We start from the raw sequence: 21382 nt of genomic DNA on the forward strand, positions 1-21382 counted from the left end.
ACCATGTAACCCATACATTCTATTCGTAAGAATTTATCCAAGAGAAATGAAGGCCTATGTCCCCACAAAGACCTGTACACTAACGTTCACGTTAGCTCAATCTGTACAAGCCAAAAACAAAGAAACAACCCACATGTCCATCAACAGGTGAACGGATAAACAAACTGTTATCCATCCATACAAGGGAATGCTACTTAGCAATAAAATCAATGGATTCATGCAACAATGTTGCTGACCTTCCAAATAATTATGCTGAGTGAAAGGAGTCAGACCAAAAACGCACATGATTCCATGGTAATGCCGGATTCCATTTACTTAAAATTCTAGGAAATGTGTATCCATCTCTAGTGACAGAAAACAGATCAGTGCTTGCCTTGGAATGAGGAGGGCAGGAAGAAGAGATTACAAAAGGGCAATGGGAAACTTTTGGGGGTGATGGATACGTTCATTACTTTGAAGTGATGGCATCACAAGTCTGTACATAGGCCAAAATATATTGCACTGTACACTTTATGTAGTTTATTATATCAATTCCACCTCAAAAAAGCTGTTAAAAATGGAAACGAGATAGTATTTATAAAATATGTATAGGATATAACAATAATGAAACAACAGAACACTCCTGTATCCATCACCCAGTTTAAAAAAGTAAATGTCACCAGGGCCACCTGGGGGGCTCGGTGGATAAGCCTCTGACTCTTGATTTCAGTTCCGGTCATGATCTCAGGGTTGTGGGATCCAGCCCAGCCCAGGGCTCCCCACTCCCAGGAGTCTGCTTAAGATTTTCTCTCCCTCTGCCCCTCCTCCCCCCCCCCCCCCCCCCCCCCCCTCACGCTCTCTAAATAAAATCTTTTAAAAAGAAAAAAAGGTTACTATTATTTTTGAAAATTTCTGTGTTCCCTGACCCACTCTAAAGCCAAGGCTTTCTTGTTAAAAACAGATGAATGCTTGAAACTATTTTCTGTACACTTTAGGTTTTTAGTTTCCCAAAGATGAGTATTCTGCGGACGATTTTTATCTAAATTAGCTGAGTAACGTAGCAGTCCTGCACAATTTGAAGATGAAACTTCCCCTTTAAAAAACGGGCGGGCCAAAACAATGACTTAAAAATAACCCTGTTGAGTTATGAATGTCTGAGAGCCTCAGCCCAGAATGCAAAAGGGGGACATTCTTATTGACTGTGGCCAAGCAAGCGTGTCTAGTCACTTCCTCTTTTTAAAAAAACGGCGTCGGGGAACGAGAGGGACCAAAGGGTTAGTAGGAGGGGGGCACTTGGCAGCCGCCCTCCGGTAGGGTTTCACCAGGCTCCACCCACAGATTCTGTTTTCTTTGCAGATGTCATTGGAGCACCCGGAGAGGGCGTAAGTGCGCTGTGCTTATAAAACTGCGGCTGGAAACTCGCAGCAGCCCTAACCCAGCCAAGGAGAAGCGAGCGCTGCGTTGGAATAAGGGACTGTGATCAATTTTCCTTCTAAAGGAAGCTGGGAACCTTCTCCTTTTGCTTCATGAAAACTAAGCTGAATCTTTTGCCAAACGCCTATAAATTAGGTGAAACGGGCCTCTCGCCCCTGATTTGACTTCCACGGCGTCTCTCTCTCTCTCCCAGCCGGTTCTTTCCTCTGCAGTTGATTGGCTCTGGAGTGTGGCCAGAGCTCTTCCTCTCGCAGTAAAGAAGTCCAGGGTAACTGGTCGCTCGCTGTCTCCTGAGTGATGGCTCTCACCATCTTCATCCTCAGGCTCTTCGTCTACATCCTGGCATCTCCCATGTTCCTGCTGAACTTTCTGGGCTTGTGGAGCCAGATATGCAAAAAATGGTTCCCCCACTTCATGCAGAGGTTCACCGTGATATACAATGAGCAGATGGCAAGCAAGAAGCGCGAGCTCTTCGGCAACCTGCAGGACTTTGTGGGCCCCTCCGGGACACTCTCCCTGCTGGAGGTAGGCTGCGGCACCGGGGCCAACTTCAAGTTCTACCCGCCGGGATGCAGGGTGACTTGTATTGACCCCAACCCCAACTTCGAGAAGTTCTTGATCAAGAGTGTTGCGGAGAACCAACACCTGCAGTTCGAGCGCTTTGTGGTGGCTGCGGGAGAGAACATGTCGCAGGTGGCCGATGGCTCCGTGGACGTGGTGGTCTGTACCCTGGTCCTGTGCTCGGTGAAGAGCCAGGAGCAGATGCTCCAGGAGGTGCGCAGGGTGCTGAGGCCGGTGAGTGAGGGGTTGTGAGGAGGACTGGGTGGTGGCAGCCCTATCACCTAGGCAGTTCGGTCAGTTTCAGGCGGATCAAACACTCAAACACAAAAAGTAAGGCTACTGGAGATGGCACTGTTGAATTTTTAAAAATCTTAGAGTCAGAAAGAAGCCATAAAGGGAAAGACTGATTCTGAGTACATAAAATTTAAAAACTTCTACAGAGAGAGAGAGAGAAAAAAAAAAGTACCGTAAATGATGTAGCAAAACATAGAAGTAGTATTTGCCCGGGAGGATAGACAAAAAGGTTAACTGCCTTAATTTCATTTATTTATTTTTAAAGATTTTATTTATTTGTCTGAGAGAGAGAGAGAGCACAAGCAGGGCGAGCAGCAGGCAGAAGGAGAAGCAGGCTCCCCACTGAGCAAGGAGCCCAATGTGGGACTCCACTCCAGGGCCCTGAGATCATGACCAAAGGCAGATGCTCAACCGACTGAGCCACCCAGGCGCCCCTCCTTCATTTTAAAAGACACTGCAAGGGATCAATAGGATTTTTTACAAATAAGAAAAACAGAAGAGAAAAATAGGCAAACAGCAGGAACAGAAATATAAATAAAAATAGTCAGTTACAGGAATGCCTGGGTGACTCAGTGGGTTAAGGAGGAACTCTTGATTTCCGCTGGGGTTCTAATCTCAGGGTAGTGGGATCACGCCTCGCCTCCGGCTGGAGCTGGGCATGGAGCCTGCTTGGGATTCTCTCTCTCTCCCTCTCTCTCTGCCCCTCCCCCACTTCCTCCCTCGCTCTCTTAAAAAAAAAAAGCCAATTATTTGATAAAAATGCTCAACCTTACACACAAAGAAACTAAAGCAAGATACATTTTTACCTATTATACTGTCAGAGGCTTTTAAGGTCAATATGGTATTGGGGTTTGTTTGAGAGGCAGAATACCCCCATAGCACTGGAGGAAGTGCCCTCTTTGGAGGGTAACTTGATAATATTCAAAACTTAAAGTGTACATAGTCTTTTAGCCAGTAGTAATTTATCCTATAGCTATACAGCAGAAATACGCAAAAACTTGTCTATATGCAAAGACATTCACTGGAGTATTTGTAACAGCACAAATTGGAATTATCCTAAATGTCCATCAGTAGGAGGCTGTTCAAGTAAATTGTCTGCCACATAGTATAAAAAAATTCTGTGCATCTGTTAAAAAGAACAAGGAAGAGTTATCTATGTTAATATGAAAAACTCCCCGAGATAATGTTAAATGACAAAAAGCAATAAAAACATAGACTATTAGAGTATAAGCCCATTGTGTGAGGGCTTATACCCACACACATACGTACATATACGTATGTCTGTATGTTCATGGGAATGATAGACAAGAAACTTTTTTTAAAAACATTTTTATTTATTTGTCAGAGCACAAGCAGGGGGAGCAGCAGCAGAGGGAGAGGGAGAAGCAGGCTCCCCACCGAGCAAGGAGCCCAATGCAGGACTCGATCCCAGGACCCTGGGATCATGACCTGAGCTGAAGGCAGACACTTAACCCACTGAGCCACCCAGGTGTCCCTTATCCACCTGTTTCAGAGAGAGAGAGAGAGCACATGGGGGACAGGCAGAGGGAGAGAGAGAGTCTCAAGCAGACTCCATGCTGAGCCAGAGCTGACATGGGGCTCAATCCCACGACCCTGAGGTCATGACGTGAGCCGAAATCAAGAGTCAGATGCTTAACCAACTGAGCCACTCAGGTGCCCTGAGATGTTCTGATTTTTACATCCAAATGCTGGGTTCTTATGTCCTAAGACAGGGCAGTGAGTGGGCAAGGCTAGTAAGTGTTTTGTTGACAGTGTTACCCCTACAAAGGAAGTAATGCTTACCTGCATTTTCTAGCAATCCTAATGAGATCTCATTCTTGGTCATCTCCCTTAGCTCCGGTGAGGCACCCGCCCTCTGCTGAACGTAACCAGGAGCTTTATCACAGTGTCATTTAACCCTCACAACAGTCCTTTAAAGCAGAGACTGTCTTCATGGTGTGTTGAGGAAACAGAGGTTGGTTGAGAAACTTCCTCAAGGTTACACAGCTAGTGGCTCTGACTTTCTCGAATGCAAATACTCTTACTGCTGCATCACAGTGCTTGTCATCAGGGCCTTATCATCTCTCCGACTTCAATATTTCTACCACTTTTGCTGGCTGCTCTCCCTCTGCCCATCTCTAAATACTGGACTTTCTTTTTTGGCTCTCATTTCACTTAAATACAGCCCCAAGGCAATCTCATGGACCTCCCCCCCCACCCCCACCCCTGCCAAAGTTGTCAATGACCCTGCGTACCCAGGTAGTTTCCAAATCTAAATACCTAGCCCAGATCTTTCTTCTAACCCCAAACCTGCATATCCAGCTCTCTATGCAACGGTCACCTGAATGGGTGACAGGCATCTCTTGCTTAACTTGTGTTACCCCAAGGGCTACATCCGCCTCCCCAGACCTGGGCCTCCTCCTGTTCTCATCTACGGAAAATTTTTTTTTTTTAACCCACTCAGGAAATTCCAGGTTTTCCAATCCTGAACACAGGTCTTACACCTAACCACAGAACTGGGAAACTGCCACCTCCCCGCTCTCTGTCTGGGACACGCAAGGCTCGAGTAGCCAGAGGAGGCTAAGAAGAGTGTGACCATCACTACGGGTTTTAGAGGGGATTTGGAGGTCCCTCTCCCCTTACTCCCCATCGAGGTAGAAGGGGAGAAGCCTTCCGAAGTCCTTCTGAGAACGTATAACGTCTATCTTGTCTGTATGTCACCCACATTTATAGGACTGTTCTAGATGAAAACAGCGGTTGCTAATTCCTACGGGACAGTGATTTACACATTATATCCACTGAATAAAATCCCTGACGATACGGTGGTACAGTGACTTCAGTAATGCTTCTAGATGCTTCGGTATTTTCATTCATCACAGTATTTACATCCTTGTGACAACGGTAGGGAAGTATAAGATGTGACTGTTTAGCCTCAGGCAGTGCTGGGGGTGGACTCAGACTCTCTCACAGGTTTGCGAAGCAGAACCCAAGAACAATGTTCAGATGAAGTTAAAAAAAAAAAAGTTTTTAAGAAGAAGAAGTTAAAAAAAATTGTTAAAAGGCAAACAACTTGGGTGCCTGGTTGGCTCGGTCAAAGCATGTGACTTTTTTTTTTTTTTAAGATTTTATTTACTTATTTGAGAGAGAGCGAGCGAGCGCGCGAGCACAAGCAGAGGAGGGGCAGAGGGAGAAGCAGACTCCCCACTGCAGGGAGCCCAACAGGGGGCTGGATCCCCGGACCCTGGGATCACGACCTGAGCGGAAGGCAGCTGCTTAACAGACTGAGCCACCCAGGTGGGACTCTTGATCTCGAGGTTGTGAGTTTAAGCCCCATGTTGGGTGTAGAGATTCCTTAAAAATAAAATGTTAAAAAAAAGAAAAGGCAAACAACAAACTGGGGGAAACGTTTGTACGTAGTCTTATTATACTAAATGCCCTCACTAAGCAGTAAGAAAAACCCAACACCCTATTAGAAAACTGGTAAAGGACATCAACAGACGAAACAGAAGTCCAAATCACCAATAAGGTTTAGCAAAAAAAAAAGTTATATATATTAAGAAATTAAAGATATGCATATTATTGAAAATGAAATACCATTTCACCCATCAAACTGACAGGATAGAGGAAAAAGGACTGATGAGTCTGTTGGAAATGGGCACTCGCACCCATTGCTCGTATGAATGTAAACTTGCGATGACTCTTCCAAAGGGCAGTCTGACAACCTGCACCGACAGCTTTAAGAAGGCACAGACCTGGGCGCCTGGGTGGCTCAGTTGGTCAAGCATCTGCCTTCGGCTCAGGGCATGACCCTGGGGTCCTGGGATCCAGGCCTGCCAGTCATGTCGGGCTCCCTGCTCAGTGGGGAATCTGTTTCGCCCTCTGACCCTCCCCGCCATGCTCTCTCTCTCAAATAAGTAAAAATATTTTAAAAATAAAGAATAAATAAACTAATTAATTAAATCTTCAAGGTGGCACAGACTTTTGACTCAGCAGTTCCACTTTTTAGCAAGTTACTTATTTGGAAATAGAGATGGGCACCAAGATGTATATGGATAAAGATAGACACTATAATAGTATTTACAATAATGAAAAATTAGAAATAACTTCAATGAGAAGGATTAAGAGATGGTGCCCTCAGTGGCGTGAAATACTGTGTAAAGAGCTTTTAAATAATGTTTTAGAACAATATTCAAATGCATAAATAAAATAAAGCCGGTTACAAAACAGAAGGGACATTCTAGTCCCAGTTTTAGGGAAAAGAGGCATAATCACACGATGTACACACAAAATCTTAACAGCAGTTCCCTTGAGAGGAAGAATAGTCCTTGTTTTTCTGTTTAGACTTTTTACATTCCCTAAGATCCACATATGGGCGAGGCAGTATTACCAGCCTCCGGAGCCAGACTGTCCAGGTTCAAACCAAACCTGATCTGACATTTATAAGCTGTGTGACCTTGGGCAAGTTGCTCTTTCTTGTGTGACTCATTTTCCTCATCGGTAAAAATAGGAATGATAATACTTACCGAAGAAGTGTGTCATAAGGATTAAAGCAGTGGATACGTGATCGGCATTAAGGGTAGGACCTTGCAGGCAGGAGCTGCCACAAGTTTTAGCTATCATGACATATTGCTTTTATGATCAGAAAGTATGTGTTAATTGCGTTAGATTGGCAGCTCTGGATTAAATTTGACAGAAACTAAGAAACAGCCTCTTAGGGGTGCCTGGGTGGCTCAGTCGATAAGCATCTGCCTTCGGCTCAGGGCGTGATCCCGGCGTTCTGGGATCGAGCCCCACATCAGGCTCCCCCGCTATGAGCCTGCTTCTTCCTCTTCCACTCCCCCTGCTTGTGTTCCCTCTCTCGCTGGCTGTCTCTCTGTCAAATAAATAAACAAAATCTTAAAAAAAAAGAAAAGAAATGGTGTCTTAGTAAGTGCTAATGTATCCACGCCTTCTCATGAAGTTAGCCTTTAGGGCCCCTGAAATCGAAGCTTCCATCATCTTATAAACCTGTTCTTCCAAAACTAGAATCCTGTTTTTTGTTGTTTTTTTTTCCTTTCTCAGGGAGGGGCTTTCTATTTCCTGGAGCATGTCGTAGCTAAGAGCTCAAGTTGGAATTACTTCTGGCAGCAGATCCTGCATCCTTGCTGGTACATGCTGTTTGACGGGTGCCACCTGACCAGAGAGAGCTGGAAGGCGCTGGAGCGCGCACGCTTCTCCGAGCTCAAGCTGCAGCACTTCCAGGCTCCTCTGTCCTGGGAGCTGGTGCGCCCCCACGTCTGTGGGTATGCTGTGAAGTAACCCGAGTGGGGAGCAGAGAGCCAATGGCTCATAGCTTCAGGCTACACTTGTACACTTAAAATCCTAATTGGAACAAAGGAAATCTTTGGGTTTTTTTTAAGGTAAAGTTGCATTTCATCCCTAAGAATTTATGTTATAACCTCTTTGGCCATTTTCTGTCGTCTCCCAAGAGGGTCAAGACCAAACCAAAGCAACACAGGGCTCTCCCTTAAAAGGAAACGCTGGGCTTCATAATTGAAGTTTACCATTATCCCCAAACTTTAGTTTATGCGATAACTTCCAAATCCTTCCAATTGTCTTATTTCAATTGCTACCTGGCAGATGTTCCTTTCACCCCTTCTTCGAGGGCTTGGTGCTAAGAACCAGTGAAATCACCCAAAAGAGGACTTGAAAAGGGAGAAGTGACAAGATCTTAATACTTCACAAACTGAACCAAGAAATACTAACTCGCTGAAAACCCAAATCGAAATAGCCCAGGTCTTTTTGAAAGAGAAATAGGAATCTATTTGTCGTTCTTAGTATCAGGGGGCTGGTTTTCTAAATTAAGCCACACCCAGCTCCGCCCAGCGTTGTTGTTTTTACTCCCGGATTCCACTGACGTTTGTTTCCCTGCATCCCAGTCTTCAGTTCTTAAGATGACGATGGTACCTGACACATTAGTATACCCAGAAAAACAGCCGAGGCACTTCGGTTTCTTGAGTACATTTTCCTTATGATGTAGCATATACTTTGCTGCATGTCTTAAATTGTAGGTAAGGAAAAGGCCCACTGTAACAAGGAAAACCTTGTATAATTAGGTACGCTTTGTAAGGGCCCCTAAAACCTAGGCACTCTGTCACGTAGACACGTATGGGGCGCCTGGGTGGCTCAGTCATTAAGCGTCTGCCTTCGGCTCAGGGCGTGATCCCGGCGTTGTGGGATCGAGCCCCACATCAGGCTCCTCCGCTGGGAGCCTGCTTCTTCCTCTCCCACTCCCCCTGCTGTGTTCCCTCTCTCGCTGGCTGTCTCTATCTCTGTCAAATGAATAAATAAAATCTTTAAAAAGAAAAGAATAAAAGAAAAAGAAGTAGACACGTAGTTGGGGGATTATTCTGACCAAATTTCCACTCCTGTCCCAAGATGATTTCTTCGTTCCTTGCCCCCATGGAAACCTCTGAAAATCGTAAGTGCTTTGAAAACAAGTGTTGGGTTGGTCAGTCAGAGGGATTAAGAATAGCATTTTCGGCAATAGTTTATGTGTATTTTAATAAATTTAGCATATTTTCTGTAAAGTATAATGACTCTACAAAGGGATGGTTTTAAATATGAAATCAATCAATCAATTCACATAGATTTTAGAAATGGAAATAAATGGTTTATATCTTTGCTGGCTTGGCTTCATTTTTTTTTTTTTTAATGTCTCTGGGAGGGGAAAATTAAGCTCTTTGAACATACAGATTTTTCTTTCTACTACCAGATAACTATAAACGCAGCTAGTGGATTTTAGAGAAAGCAATTTTGGAAGGATCAGAATGAGTTTTGAAAAGTTCAAGTCCAAAGACCCCCACTTGTAAAATCCACAGCATAGAAAGAAAGGACACTTACTATTCTAACTCTCTTGAACATGCAGACAGTTATTGTTATGATGAGGTTGGGACAGTCGTTGAAGGCCTCCTGAGGTCTACAACAGGAATCTCCTCCCTCTACAGTCTCCCCAAAGCAGGACCCTCCTTAACTACCCACCTCACTATTGGTTAGGTTAGTCTAGTGACTGAGAAATACGAAAAACCACGGGTTGACAGGCTGAAATGTTACCAGCACGCTGGAGAGAAGTAATGCCCGAGTACGAAGTATACACACATTCTTATCAATTCCTTCTTGTCTAAGTGGCATGGCAAATATTACCCTCACATTCTGTACAAAACGAAGATGCAGAGAAATAAATAAATGAGGTTTCTTACATTCTACAAGTTACCGAGCAGGTCCTAGAAGCCCCAATTCCCCAAACCACAAAACCCGTTTCGATATCATCGCTGCCATGTTACCTCCTCACGGCTTTCCTCCACGGGCCAGAAGACACACACGTATGGTCTTTCCAACAGCCTGTGGAAGTGACCTAAGCCCATGCAAAATGGGAACAGAGAAAGGCAAACACATTCACCGTGCTGGTTAGGATTCCTTGGATTGCGAGTGGCACAACTCTGAACTGAAACAAGGCTTTTGTAGAAAAAGGACTTTTATGACTCAAGTTAGTGGAAAGCACAGGGACAGAGAGCCTCAGGCACGGCTTGAGCGGGGCTCCGCTGATATTCTCAGATGTCCCCTCTGCCCTCCTGTCTGTCCTACCAGGTGCGGAGTCTGAGGAAGTAGCGCCGATCTTCATGCTTTCACAGGCCAAGACCAGTTGGAGAGATCGACTGTTTTTGCAAAAACTCCAACCAAAGTTCTGGATTGGGTCTCAGTTGGCTCCTACTGGCAATACTGAGTCACAAGCCCATGGCTGAACCAATGGTACTGTTTGGATCCGATGGATTACGTGCTGCCTGGCTCGAGAACAGGTGACAGTGCCTCATTCCTGGGGCTGAGCGCGCCCAGACCACATGCACTGGGACAGGGAGAGCTGTCATCCTCCAAATGAAAACAGGGCCTGTGACCGGGAGGAGCAGGGCTGCCCTCCGAGAAGGCCCACCACATACGCCCCCTAGAAGCACAGGGCTGCAGTTCCGTCAGACCCTCTGCCTGCTTTCCTGTGATAGACCACGTAGCACCAGGCTGAGAACGCCGGCAACGAGGAAAATGAAAGACAAAACAACACTGGCTTTGGCCTCAAAGTGACCAAAGTCCTGGCTGTGTCATTTGTTGACCATGTGACCTCAGGCAAGTTATGTCTCTGGTGTCGGTTTCCTCATCTCTCGATGAGAATATCCACCTAAAGGGTTAATGTGAGGAATGAAGGACGTGAAGCGCTTGGTACTTAATAAACGTTGAACTTTATTTAACAAATAGTTTCTGTGTACTTGGCTCGGGGCTCGGCGCGGGGCCCTGACTCAGCTCGACCTGCTCCTTGGCCTCACGGAGCCCACAGCAGGGAAAGATCGAGCTGCGAGAAGTGCCAGGTGCCCTGCGAATGGAATCTGACCCAGCCGGGGAGGAGGGTCACAGGCTTCCTTGAGGAAGTGACATCCGACCTGAATTCCAGAGGACGTTAGTGTTTTGGTGTAAGAGGACAGCTTGAGCCATAGACAAATAAAAGGAGGAAACACAATCCGTTGGAGGAGCTGAAGGCCGGCAGGGCCGGGCACCAGAGCCCAAGGGGAGGAGTGGGGCTGACGGCTTACACCAGCTTCTTATCTTGTTAAGCCCCTGGATCTGTGAGTGCGATACTTAATATTAATGGCTAGCAAAACAAAACACCACTGAAATTGCTTATACTTATATTATAAAACATTCTGTTCCTAAGTTTTCTAACATTGTACTTGTTTCTTTTGAGTTCCTACACACTTCAGACTTGACTAACAAGTGAAGCAAACATTGTGTAACAGTTCCTTTTGTACTCTTGATCCTTAACAGAAGACTTTCCCTTTGGCATTGCTTTAAAAAACCCAGAACTTAACACAACTGAAATTCAATTCTTGTTAATCTACTAAAGGCCATCAGAGTGGACTGAATCACAGCCGCCTAATGTCAGCAAAAGCAAAAAAGAGAACTGTTCAGTAAGCATCACTTCATGATTTCAATACCGAAAACCAAAAGCATTCAGGCAACATTAAAGAATAATCAGAATCCCCTGACCCATGGAACCACCAGAACCAAGAACAGAGGTCATGTTAATTGAGGGCACAGGAAATGAATGTAGAGTGCCAATGTTCCCAATTTCTAGTTCACAAACATAACAACAACAACAAAAAAAACCATAGTAATTTGCCGACCAAGAAAGGTATTTATTTTATTCCCAAAGGAAAGTACTTGGGAACCTGTAAAGAATTACATAGAAACAAGGAAAACGGCCATTCAGAATTTACCACTCTAAAAGTAAACATTTCTCATGTCCAACAGCCTTAATTCAGGCTGTGTCTTTCTCAATCTTTAAAATGTGTCTGACACTGATGTCAACCTTTTCCTTGGAATGATCTTTTATTCCATGACTCGAATAGCTAACAATATAAATGTCCATTTATTATGTGCCTTCTTTATGCCAGGCACCAACTTTTTACACAATTATTTTTTTTAAGATTTTATTTATTTGAGGGAGAGCAAGCAGAGTGAGAGAAAGCAAGAGCACGAGCAGGGGTAAGGGGCAGAGGGAGAGGGAGAAGCAGACTCCTCGCTGAGCAGGGAACCTGATGCGGGGCTCGATCCCAGGACCCTGAGATCATGACCCGAGCCGAAGGCAGACAGTGAACCGACTGAGCCACCCAGGCGTCCCTACACAATTATTTTATATAATACTCATAACTCTACAAGGCAGGTAAGTTACTACAACTGACAAGTGAGAAAGCAGACCAGTGGATGCTCTATCATTTGCCCAAAGCCACATGGTGAGTGGTCACAGCAGGATGCCTACATAGCTTACCTGATTCCAGAGCCCAGGCCTCTCCACAATGTTACAGTGTTTCTTGAGGTCTTCTCGAACACAAGGCCCTGTGGTGAATGGTCCCCCAAGACTCTTTCGGTCTGTGTTCAATCCCTTGAGCCTTGCTTATACTCCTAGGTTGTGAGCCATCACCTATTTGAAAAAGATTCTTAAACCTCACACTTTTGCCATTTCTCTGAGAACTGAACATGTCAAAAACAAAATTGACTGGGTCCTTCCCTAAATAAGCAACACTTTCCAATTTCTTCAACACCTATAATTATTTCCCAAGACCAGATAAAGAGATGCCCTTCTAGAAAGCATTTGCTGGCTGTTTCAAGAAGCTTCCTCCTAGAGAAATCTCTTAGCATACTCACGGGTGTGATTTCACACCACCAATCTCTTCTTCCTTTCTTCTACATGCCAGACACAGTACTTAGGAGATAGCAGGTGCTCCAAAAGTATTTACCGATTAATTCATCATCAAGTCCTGCCTCTTCTACACACCTCTCAGCTGGTCCCTTCTACTGCATGGTCACAGCTGCCATCTTCATCTGGGAACTAAGCCCTGGATGGCTGCACATACAGACTGAGTGTGGACAGCTGGAATGACAAAGCATTTACACTGGAACTTGCTACGTAGTGCATGATTCAGGGACATGGCAGAAAAGTAGCTCTAAGGTGAGGGGAAGATACTACATGTGGATACAGTAGTTGGAAAACACTCCTCTTGCAACAGACTCAACCTTCTTTGCCTTCCTCCACCCAATTCACCCCACTAACCTAGGATGGAGAAACAGAACCTCAGCAAATAACTTTCCTGGGGCACAAAGACATGGTTTCCTAGGAAGGCACGAGTGTCTGATCCAAGTCACAATCTCTCGTGCTAGAAAATGCTTCAAACGGGTCTCCATGCCTTCACCACCTCTGTCTTCATGCCCATAATTTCCAGAACACTTCAGCCATTCCTGCAGCTCAAAACGATAAAGGAAGCTCCTCAGCATGAAGTTGAATGGAAGTTTCTCGGCTCTGCAGTTAGGAGAATCTGTCAGTAGACACCTCAACACTTCTCTCAGCTTTGTGGGCCCATGGCGAAAACATGGCATTTGGGGTCACAACATTTGAATCCAAATCTCATCACTGCACCTTACTAATATTTTGTTCACTTAGTATAAGAAGATACCACCACCTACATCTCCTACGGTTCTTGTGACGATGAAGGACATAAATGCAAAAGGAGTTGGTCAGCTACCGAACTGCCGTGGGGGCTGGAGCCTCTCCACACGGGGCAGGGCCCGGCCTCCGTAAGCACTTGAGAGAGGAACAGAACGGACTTTAACTTTCTGTGTAGGCAAAGATACTTTACTCCTATAAATGGGGTCCTGTAATTCCAATCGACTGGATTGCTATACACCATAACGCTTTCTGGGGACTCAGTACACTTTTTCTTTAAGATTTTATTTATTTATTTGAGAGCGCGCGCTCCCATCTGTGAGTACAAGCGAGGGGAGGGGCAGAGGGAGAGAGGAAATCTTTTTTTTTTTTTAAGATTTATTTATTTATTCGACAGAGATAGAGACAGCCAGCGAGAGAGGGAACACAAGCAGGGGGAGTGGGAGAGGAAGAAGCAGGATCATAGCGGAGGAGCCTGATATGGGGCTCGATCCCGTAACGCCGGGATCACGCCCTGAGCCGAAGGCAGACGCTTAACCGCTGTGCCACCCAGGCGCCCCAGGAGAGAGGAAATCTTAAGCAAACTTCCTGCTGAGTGCAGAGCCCGACTCAGGGCTCACTCAGGGCTTGACCCTACAACCCTGAGGGTCATGACCTGAGCCAAAACCAAGAGTTGGACACCTAACCGACTGTGCCACCCAGAAGCCCCTCTGGAGACTTGGTACACTTTTAAAGAAATCTCCCATAAAAAATAACTTGGGATGGGGGCGCCTGGGTGGCTCAGTCAGTTGGCATCTGGTTTCTGCTCAGGTCATGATCCCGGGATCGAGCCCCACGTGGGGCTCCCTGCTCAGCGGAGAACCTGCTTCTCCCTCTGCCAGCTGCTCTGCCTGCTCCTGCTCTCTCTCTCTCTGTCAAATTAATAAAATCTTTAAAATTTTTTTCAAAAAATAACTTGGCAAAGCTCCAGTTTTTGCATCTAACAATAAAAAGTTTGGCACCTACGCGAGATGCCGCAAAGAACTTCTACACAGAAATGCTAAAGATGCAGATATCATCTCCCAAATCCTTTCGATCTTGGCTCACATGTTACCTGTCAGGCTAAGCAGGCAGTATTAGGACCATGAAAGCAGCAGCACTCAGTTCAAATTCTATCTCACCTCTCAGGTTATGGGAACAGATCATTTACTCTGATCCCAGAGGAAGAGTTTCTTTTCGATTTTGTCTACCGAAGCTTAGGAAGAAAGAAATCTAAAAACCCTTTTTTAAAAGCAAAAGCTGCAATATAAAAATAAATATCTAATATTTATTTATAAATATAAATGTTGCCATATATTACACTGCTTACCAATCCATACAACCCCTTCTGCCCCAATGCTGAAACTGGGAGAAAACACTGGAGAAAGTGGACACAACTAATAAATCATTAACCTGTCAGCCCGCATTTTTGCTCTTGTGCTTTTATTTTCTTCCCTTCATATTCTGGGAAGGAGGCCTTCTGGGACCTTGTGTAAAATTTTATAAAAAAACATTTGCCTTTTGCTCACACAGCCAGTGCATACCACCTATACCTGGATGACAGATATGTCTGAAAATGTGAAGATTAGGTAAAAATGGTGCCACCTGGTATCAATTCTTCATTTTTATAGGGTCCTAAGGAACTTCTTGAGACTCTGATGAAAGGTCTAGATCCTCTCCCTGGAAAAATGCTGCTACAAATAAACCTACCATTTCTAGAAGGAAACAGACATGTCAAGTGCCTGAGTATACTGTCATCATTTCCAAATTGCCACATATGAATATTCAAACTCTGAAATCCTATTCTTGAAGTAGCCTTTAGCCTTTTACCTCCCCCACTAAACTTATTCTTCAGCTTAGAGACCTCTAACCCCACCACTCCGCCTCGGGCTGTCCCTGGCTGCCAGCCCACATGGCGTCCCTTTTCTAACCAGACTGGACAGCAGTCAAAACCAGTCCATCCTCACGTTCCTACTCACGCCTCCTTTTCCTCTTGCCATACAAACCTGCCAATTTCTGACTGCAGGGTCTCCTTTACCCTAATCTGCTTCTTCTATTTTTTTTTTTTTATCTTAGTAAAATGGCAAAACTATTTTTGTCACTCTCACTCAAGCTGGAAACCAGGACATCATCCTGGCTTTCTCTCTTCCTCACCTCCCACAGCCAGTCAGACACTGTCCCTTCCTTTCTTCCCCCATCACGTCTGCTCACATCCCTCCTTACTTGGATTAACTGGCCTCAGCCTGACCCCTCCAATCTGTCTCAGTGCCGCTCCCTGGAACCGAAATTAAAATATCACTTCCTGCCTCAAATCCTTTGATGGCTTCTCACGGTTTTCAGATGAAACCTCAAAATCCTTCACCTAAAATGCAAGGCTCTTGTGATCCGGTCCCCCTGGCGACGAAGCTCGGTCCTCTATAGGCCACGCCCATCGCTGGCTCTCCACCCTGTGCTGTCTGGCTGTCTGCTCTCTGCCTGTCCCCAAGCTTCCTGGGGACAGGGCGCGGGTCTTAACTCAGCTTTCGATCTGCAGCACCCAGGCTCTGTGAAACGCACAACCGACTCCAGCCATTTGCCTCCTCTGCTGGGGCTGTCAGGAGAGAGTAGGAAGCCTGAGGTAGACATGCCAGGGCTGCTCAGAAATCTCACAATTTACCCTCAGCTGCCACAGAGGCCACACCCTGACGACGCTCATTTCCACACTTCTGCTCTCAGCAGATGACTTTACTACTCACTGCGCAGAAGGAAAAACAAAAAGAGAGCCGCTGAGCCGGCCTGGGAGATTTAAGAACCTCATGGGTGCCCTCTCCTGACCACAGCAGCAAGGCCAGCCCTGAGCTCTTGAGTCATCTCTTTCAAGTCTTTTTTCTGCCAAGTCATATTCCTTTTTGCATCATTACTCTTCCCCTGTGTTCAAATATCCTAAAATACACACCACCTTCCTCCAGTAAAACCAAAACACTAAAAACAAACAAAAAACCCCACGACAACAAAAAAAAAACCCAAACAAAAAACTTAGCTTTGCTTTCCCCTGAAATTGCTATGCTCTTTTCCTCCCTTCCCTGTCAAATCTCTTAAAAATATCAAATCCAGTTTTTTTTCCCCCACTGCCCACCCACTCCTCAATCCATTATCATTGGGCTTCCAGCCTATCTGAAACTGTTCTCCACAAAGTCATTACCGCTTTCCAAATACGAAGGCGTCGTCCTCCGTATGAGCGCTGTAATATCTGATTCTGGCTGCCCTTCTTGAGATCTTCCTCTATCTCTCGTGAGTCTTCTTGACCCTCTGGCTGCTCCATTTCAAGCTCCTTGGCTGCCCCCCGCTTCCCCAGGATTCCACCCTTAGTCCTCTCTATTCCCACAGACTTCCCTTTGTGGAATTCAACAGGGCTGTCACGTCCAAGTCCCCATCCCCGCCCTCTCCTGGCCTTTGGGGCAGACTGGCTGCATAGCATGCCAGGCCCGTGTCAGCCATATTTGTTTCTTGTAGCTGCCACAACAAATGGCCATAGTCTTAGTGGTTTAAAACAATACAAATCTATTATCCTGCAGTTCTGGAGGGCAAAAGTCCAAAACAGGTCTCCCTGGGCTAAAATCAAGGTGTTGGCAGGGTTGTTTTTTCTGGAGGCCCTAGGGAAAATCTCTTCTCTTGCCTTCTCCAGCTTCTAGAGGCCACGCTGGTTCCTTGGCACATGGTTCCTTCCTCCATCTTCAAATCTCTCTCTGAAACTGACTTTCTTGCCTCCCAGTTTCACTTACAAGGGCCCTTGTGATTACATCGGCCCCACTCAGATAATCCAGAATAACCTCCCATCCCAAGGTCAACTGGATAGCAACCTTCATTCCATCTGCAACCTTAATTTCCCTCTGCCATGTAACATAATACATCCAACAGGTTGTGGGGATTAGGGTGCGGACATACCTGGGAGTGGGGAAGAGGAGGCATTATTCTGTCTACCATCTCAGCTAGACTGGACAAGAAAGAAAAGGCCAGTATGTAAATGATAGCAGGAACTGTAACGAGGCTCCAGATTGCACTAACACAGAGCCAAGGGGAGCACAGTGTGGAATGGCAAAACAGTTGCAGGAAGAACTGAATGAGGGCTACAAAGGGACAAACTGCTGTCTGCACACTCTAGGTCTCAAGAAGAAAACTGGGCTGCATTTTATAAGACAGTTCGTGTCTGTCCCTGACAAATCTCCCCATGTTACAACGATCATTTCTATTTCGGGAGCCTTCCCGTATGAATCCCGTAACTTGGAACCCTTTGATGAGCCTGAGGCTATCTTCCAGCCTTCCCCACATTCTTCAGGCACTTTAAAATTATGAAACCTAACAAATAATTTTTAACATGCAAAACTGGCCTTAAACGTATGAAAATACGTTTGAGCTCACTCACAATACATGAAATGCTAGTTAAAACTACTCTGAGGTACCATTTCTCACATATCGGATCGGCAAAGACTTCCAAAGTCTGACAACACATTCAGCTGAGCAGGCCACGGAGAGACAGGCATTTCCATATACTGCAATATATTTGGCGATATCTAACAACAGTAAGCCTGCATTTACGTTTTGGCTCAGCAAGCCTACCTCTAGAAATTCTTCCTGAAGATACACTTCCAACAATAAGAAAATCCAGATGCACAAGATAATTCGTGGTGGCATCGCTTGTAATGTTCCCAGGCTGGGTGCTCATACATGTGACTGCCTGGACGGACGAGGCCTTCTGCACAGTGGAGCGCTACACGCTCCTAAGGCAGGTGACACAGAGCTCCAGGAAGTGATAAGGTGTGATTTCAAGGAAATACTAAGTAAGCAATAGCTCTGTTAGGTAAAACTGTCTATCGTGTGGTACCTTCTCCAAAAAAAGAAGGGTAAATAAGAAAATACATAGGTACGTGTTTATTTTTGCAGAAAGAAACTTCAGAAGAATAAACCAGACACTAATGAGATTGGTTATCTTTAATGGGTGGGTGGGAAGAGAGTAGAAATAAAGAGGAGAAGTGATACGTTTTTAAATGTATCATTTTAGTTTTGATTTTTGCAACCATGTTAATGTCATACATAAAATATGCAAAAGAATGTCTATGTAAAAAAAAAAAAGAAAGAAAAAAGAAAAATGAGGGGGGCCCTAAGATGGAAAAATAAAAAAACATCTAACTGTATTCCAAACGAAGACTAACCACATTGATGCAGGAGTGGGGGGAAAGAAAAAGCAACCCAAACAGCTTTTTTTCCAAGTAACTTAAAAAAAAAAAAACTTTATTAACATATAATTCACATAGCATAAAATTTGCCTAAAGTATACAATTAAGTGGCTTTGTAAGAAGGATTTTTAAATTTATTTGAGAGAGAGAGAGCATGAGTGGTGGGAGGGCAGGGGGAGAGAATCCTCAAGCAGATTCTGTGCTGAGTGCAGAGCCCAACCCAGGCCCGATCCCAGGACCCTGAGATCATGACCTGAGACTAAATCAACAGCTGCCAGCTTAAGCAACTGAGCCACCCAGGTGCCCCTACTGGTTTTTATTATATTCAGAGTTGTGCAACCATCATCTATCTCTATCTCTCTATCTCTCTATCTCTCTATCTAAGATTTTATTTGACAGAGAGAGAGAGAGAGGCAGAGGCAGAGGCAGAGGCAGAGGGAGAGGGAGAGGGAGAGGGAGAGGGAGAGGGAGAGGGAGAAGCAGGCTCCCCCACTGACCAAGGAGCTCAACTCCGGGCTCGATCCCAGGACCCCAGAATCATGACCTGAGCCCAAGGCAGACACTTAACCAACTGAACTGCCCAGGTGCCCCCATCACAATCTATTTAAAATTTTTTTCATTAACCCCTGCAAAGGCTCTGTAACCATGAGCAGTCACTCCCTATTTTCCCCCCACTGTCTCTCAGAGCCCTAGGCAACCACTAATCGATTTTCTTTCTCTATAGATTTGCCTATTCTGGACATTTCATATAAATGGAATCACACATTATATGGTCTTTTGTGCCTGGCTTCTTTCATTTAGCATGTTTTCAAGATTCATCTATTGTATAGCACATCAGTATTTCATTTCTTTTTATGCCCAAGTAATATTCCATTGTATGGATAGATCACATTTTCTTTCTCCATCAAATGATGGATGTTTGGGTTGTTTCCATTTATTGGTCCTGAAAATAATGATGCTATGGATATCTGCACACAAGTTTTCATGTAGAAATATGTTTTCAGGGGCGCCTGGGTGGCACAGCGGTTAAGCATCTGCCTTCAGCTCAGGGCGTGATCCTGGCATTATGGGATCGAGCCCCACATCGGGCTCCTCCGCTATGAGCCTGCTTCTTCCTCTCCCACTCCCCCTGCTTGTGTTCCCTCTCTCGCTGGCTGTCTCTATCTCTGTCAAATAAACAAATAAAATCTTTAAAAAAAAAAAAAAAGAAATATGTTTTCATTCCAAGTGATTTTTGAAGACAGTATTTTGACTATTTTCCCTCTGACAAAAAAGAACTATAAGAAATATTTAATAGGTTTGTCTTTCACAGAAGTATGGGTCAGAAATTCTTAAATGAATTTTTGTGTTCTCCAGAATTAGGCAAATAAGTAAATATCCTGAAGATAGTGGGAGTCTTCTCAGAGAGAATCACAAATATGAAAAGGGGAAGACCAGAATGAACCCTGTGGAACTGGGTTAAACTTGGAGATGTTACTACCCACTCATGATTTTAATATAGATAGATACATAGGAATAAAATAGACTAGACACAGATACAAATCCTAATTCTGTCTGCTGAGAGGGCCTAGAAGTAATGACACTCCAGTAATGATGAACACCTGTAACGCCCAGAACTTGGTTTCTAAATACCATTCTTCACTAAAATGAGTTAGGGCTCCATAGAGAAATGGCCGATTTCAGGACTGGGGAAGAAAAAGTACAAATTTAGCCTGGAACATCTTGTTATGCCAGAATATAAAGAAGAATGTTTAAAGAATGATGGGGTCATGTCAATAGGACATAGAAGCCAGCTTAAAGGGGCTCCTAATAGCCAAATCTGGGACAATTTGATCATCAAAATAAATAATGATAGCAATGGATTATGAGCCACTGAATGAAATAGAAATTCATAAGTTCAAACAGATATAAATGAATAATTATATAGGAAAGAAGAAAAAAATAGTAAAATAAATGTGAGGGTTGGGGGAAGCACCTGGGAGCTCAATCAGTTAAGCATCTGACTCTTGATCTCAGCTCAGATCATGGTTTCAGGGTTGTGGGATTGAGCCCCACATCAGGCTCCATGCTCAGTGGGGAGTCTGCTTGGGATTCTCTCTCCCTCGGGGAAAGTAAGAAAGAAGGGAAAGCGATGCCTTTATTAGAATGCCAAGTGAAAATTATAAAAATGATGGACTTAGAAAATTACCATCTGGCAAACATAATATTAATTGATTCAGGCAAGGGTCATCAATGGATGCTGAAATTAATGGGTAAAGGTTTGAAAAATAACAGTATATTTATATCATATTAAAGTAGCTCCTCACAAAATACTTATATAGTATAAAGGGAAAAAATGGTAACTTTACAGAAATCGGCAGATACCACCTCAATCCCAATGATCAAAACTGTGGTGTGCCAGAGTAAACTCACACCGACTCAGGAGTGGCACATCTCTTGCCAATTTGTGTTTGGTGATGACAAACGGAAGCTTGAAATTGGCCACTGTGGGCGTATTTACACCATGGAAATGGGCAAATATTACAAATCAGGGCTTTTTTTCCTCTGGATAACCAGTTGTCAGTCACTTATCGGAACAGCAGATCAAAGTTACTACCACCAGACAAACTAACTTACGTGCCTCTGATATCGTACACCAAGGACACAGCATCCCCTTTCCGGTATTCTGACAAAAACGTGTAACTTCAACCTAATGATGAGAAAGGATCAGAAAAAGCTAAATTGAGAACCATCCTACACATTAACTGGCCTGCATTAGCAAAATATCAGGGTCGTGAGACAAAAGAAGATTGTGAGGATTAGCCTTATGTCAACTGGACTGCGATGCCCAGATAGCTGGTAAAACATTATTTCTAGGTGT

At 44.6% G+C, this 21382-nt stretch overlaps 1 protein-coding gene and 1 long non-coding RNA gene across 2 annotated transcripts; one reads left to right on the forward strand and one right to left on the reverse strand.

The window, feature by feature from the left end:
• Positions 1-1229: 1229 nt before the first annotated feature.
• On the forward strand, positions 1230-8931 carry METTL7A (methyltransferase like 7A). Its single transcript, XM_008704577.2, has 2 exons — positions 1230-2208; positions 7330-8931. Exons 1-2 carry the CDS (start codon positions 1711-1713, stop codon positions 7564-7566), a joined length of 735 nt encoding a protein of 244 aa, XP_008702799.2. The 5' UTR covers positions 1230-1710; the 3' UTR covers positions 7567-8931.
• Positions 8932-9892: 961 nt separating this feature from the next.
• Positions 9893-17171, reverse strand: LOC103675482. The gene is made up of 3 exons (XR_571857.2): positions 15533-17171; positions 12119-12271; positions 9893-10914 (listed from the first exon to the last, which is right to left on the reverse strand). It is a non-coding gene; the product is annotated as an uncharacterized LOC103675482 (long non-coding RNA).
• Positions 17172-21382: the final 4211 nt, after the last annotated feature.

Source organism: Ursus maritimus, unplaced genomic scaffold, assembly GCF_017311325.1.
Source record: "Ursus maritimus isolate PB19 unplaced genomic scaffold, ASM1731132v1 scaffold_26, whole genome shotgun sequence".
NCBI classification, from domain to species: domain Eukaryota; kingdom Metazoa; phylum Chordata; class Mammalia; order Carnivora; family Ursidae; genus Ursus; species Ursus maritimus.

Bases quoted from the DNA above. Each gene is read 5' to 3' on its own strand.
- METTL7A (XM_008704577.2), top strand. From the start codon at position 1,711: ATGGCTCTCACCATCTTCATCCTCAGGCTCTTCGTCTACATCCTGGCA. The intron at 2,209-7,329 runs GTGAGTGAGGGG...TTCCTTTCTCAG, and splicing joins TGCGCAGGGTGCTGAGGCCG to GGAGGGGCTTTCTATTTCCT.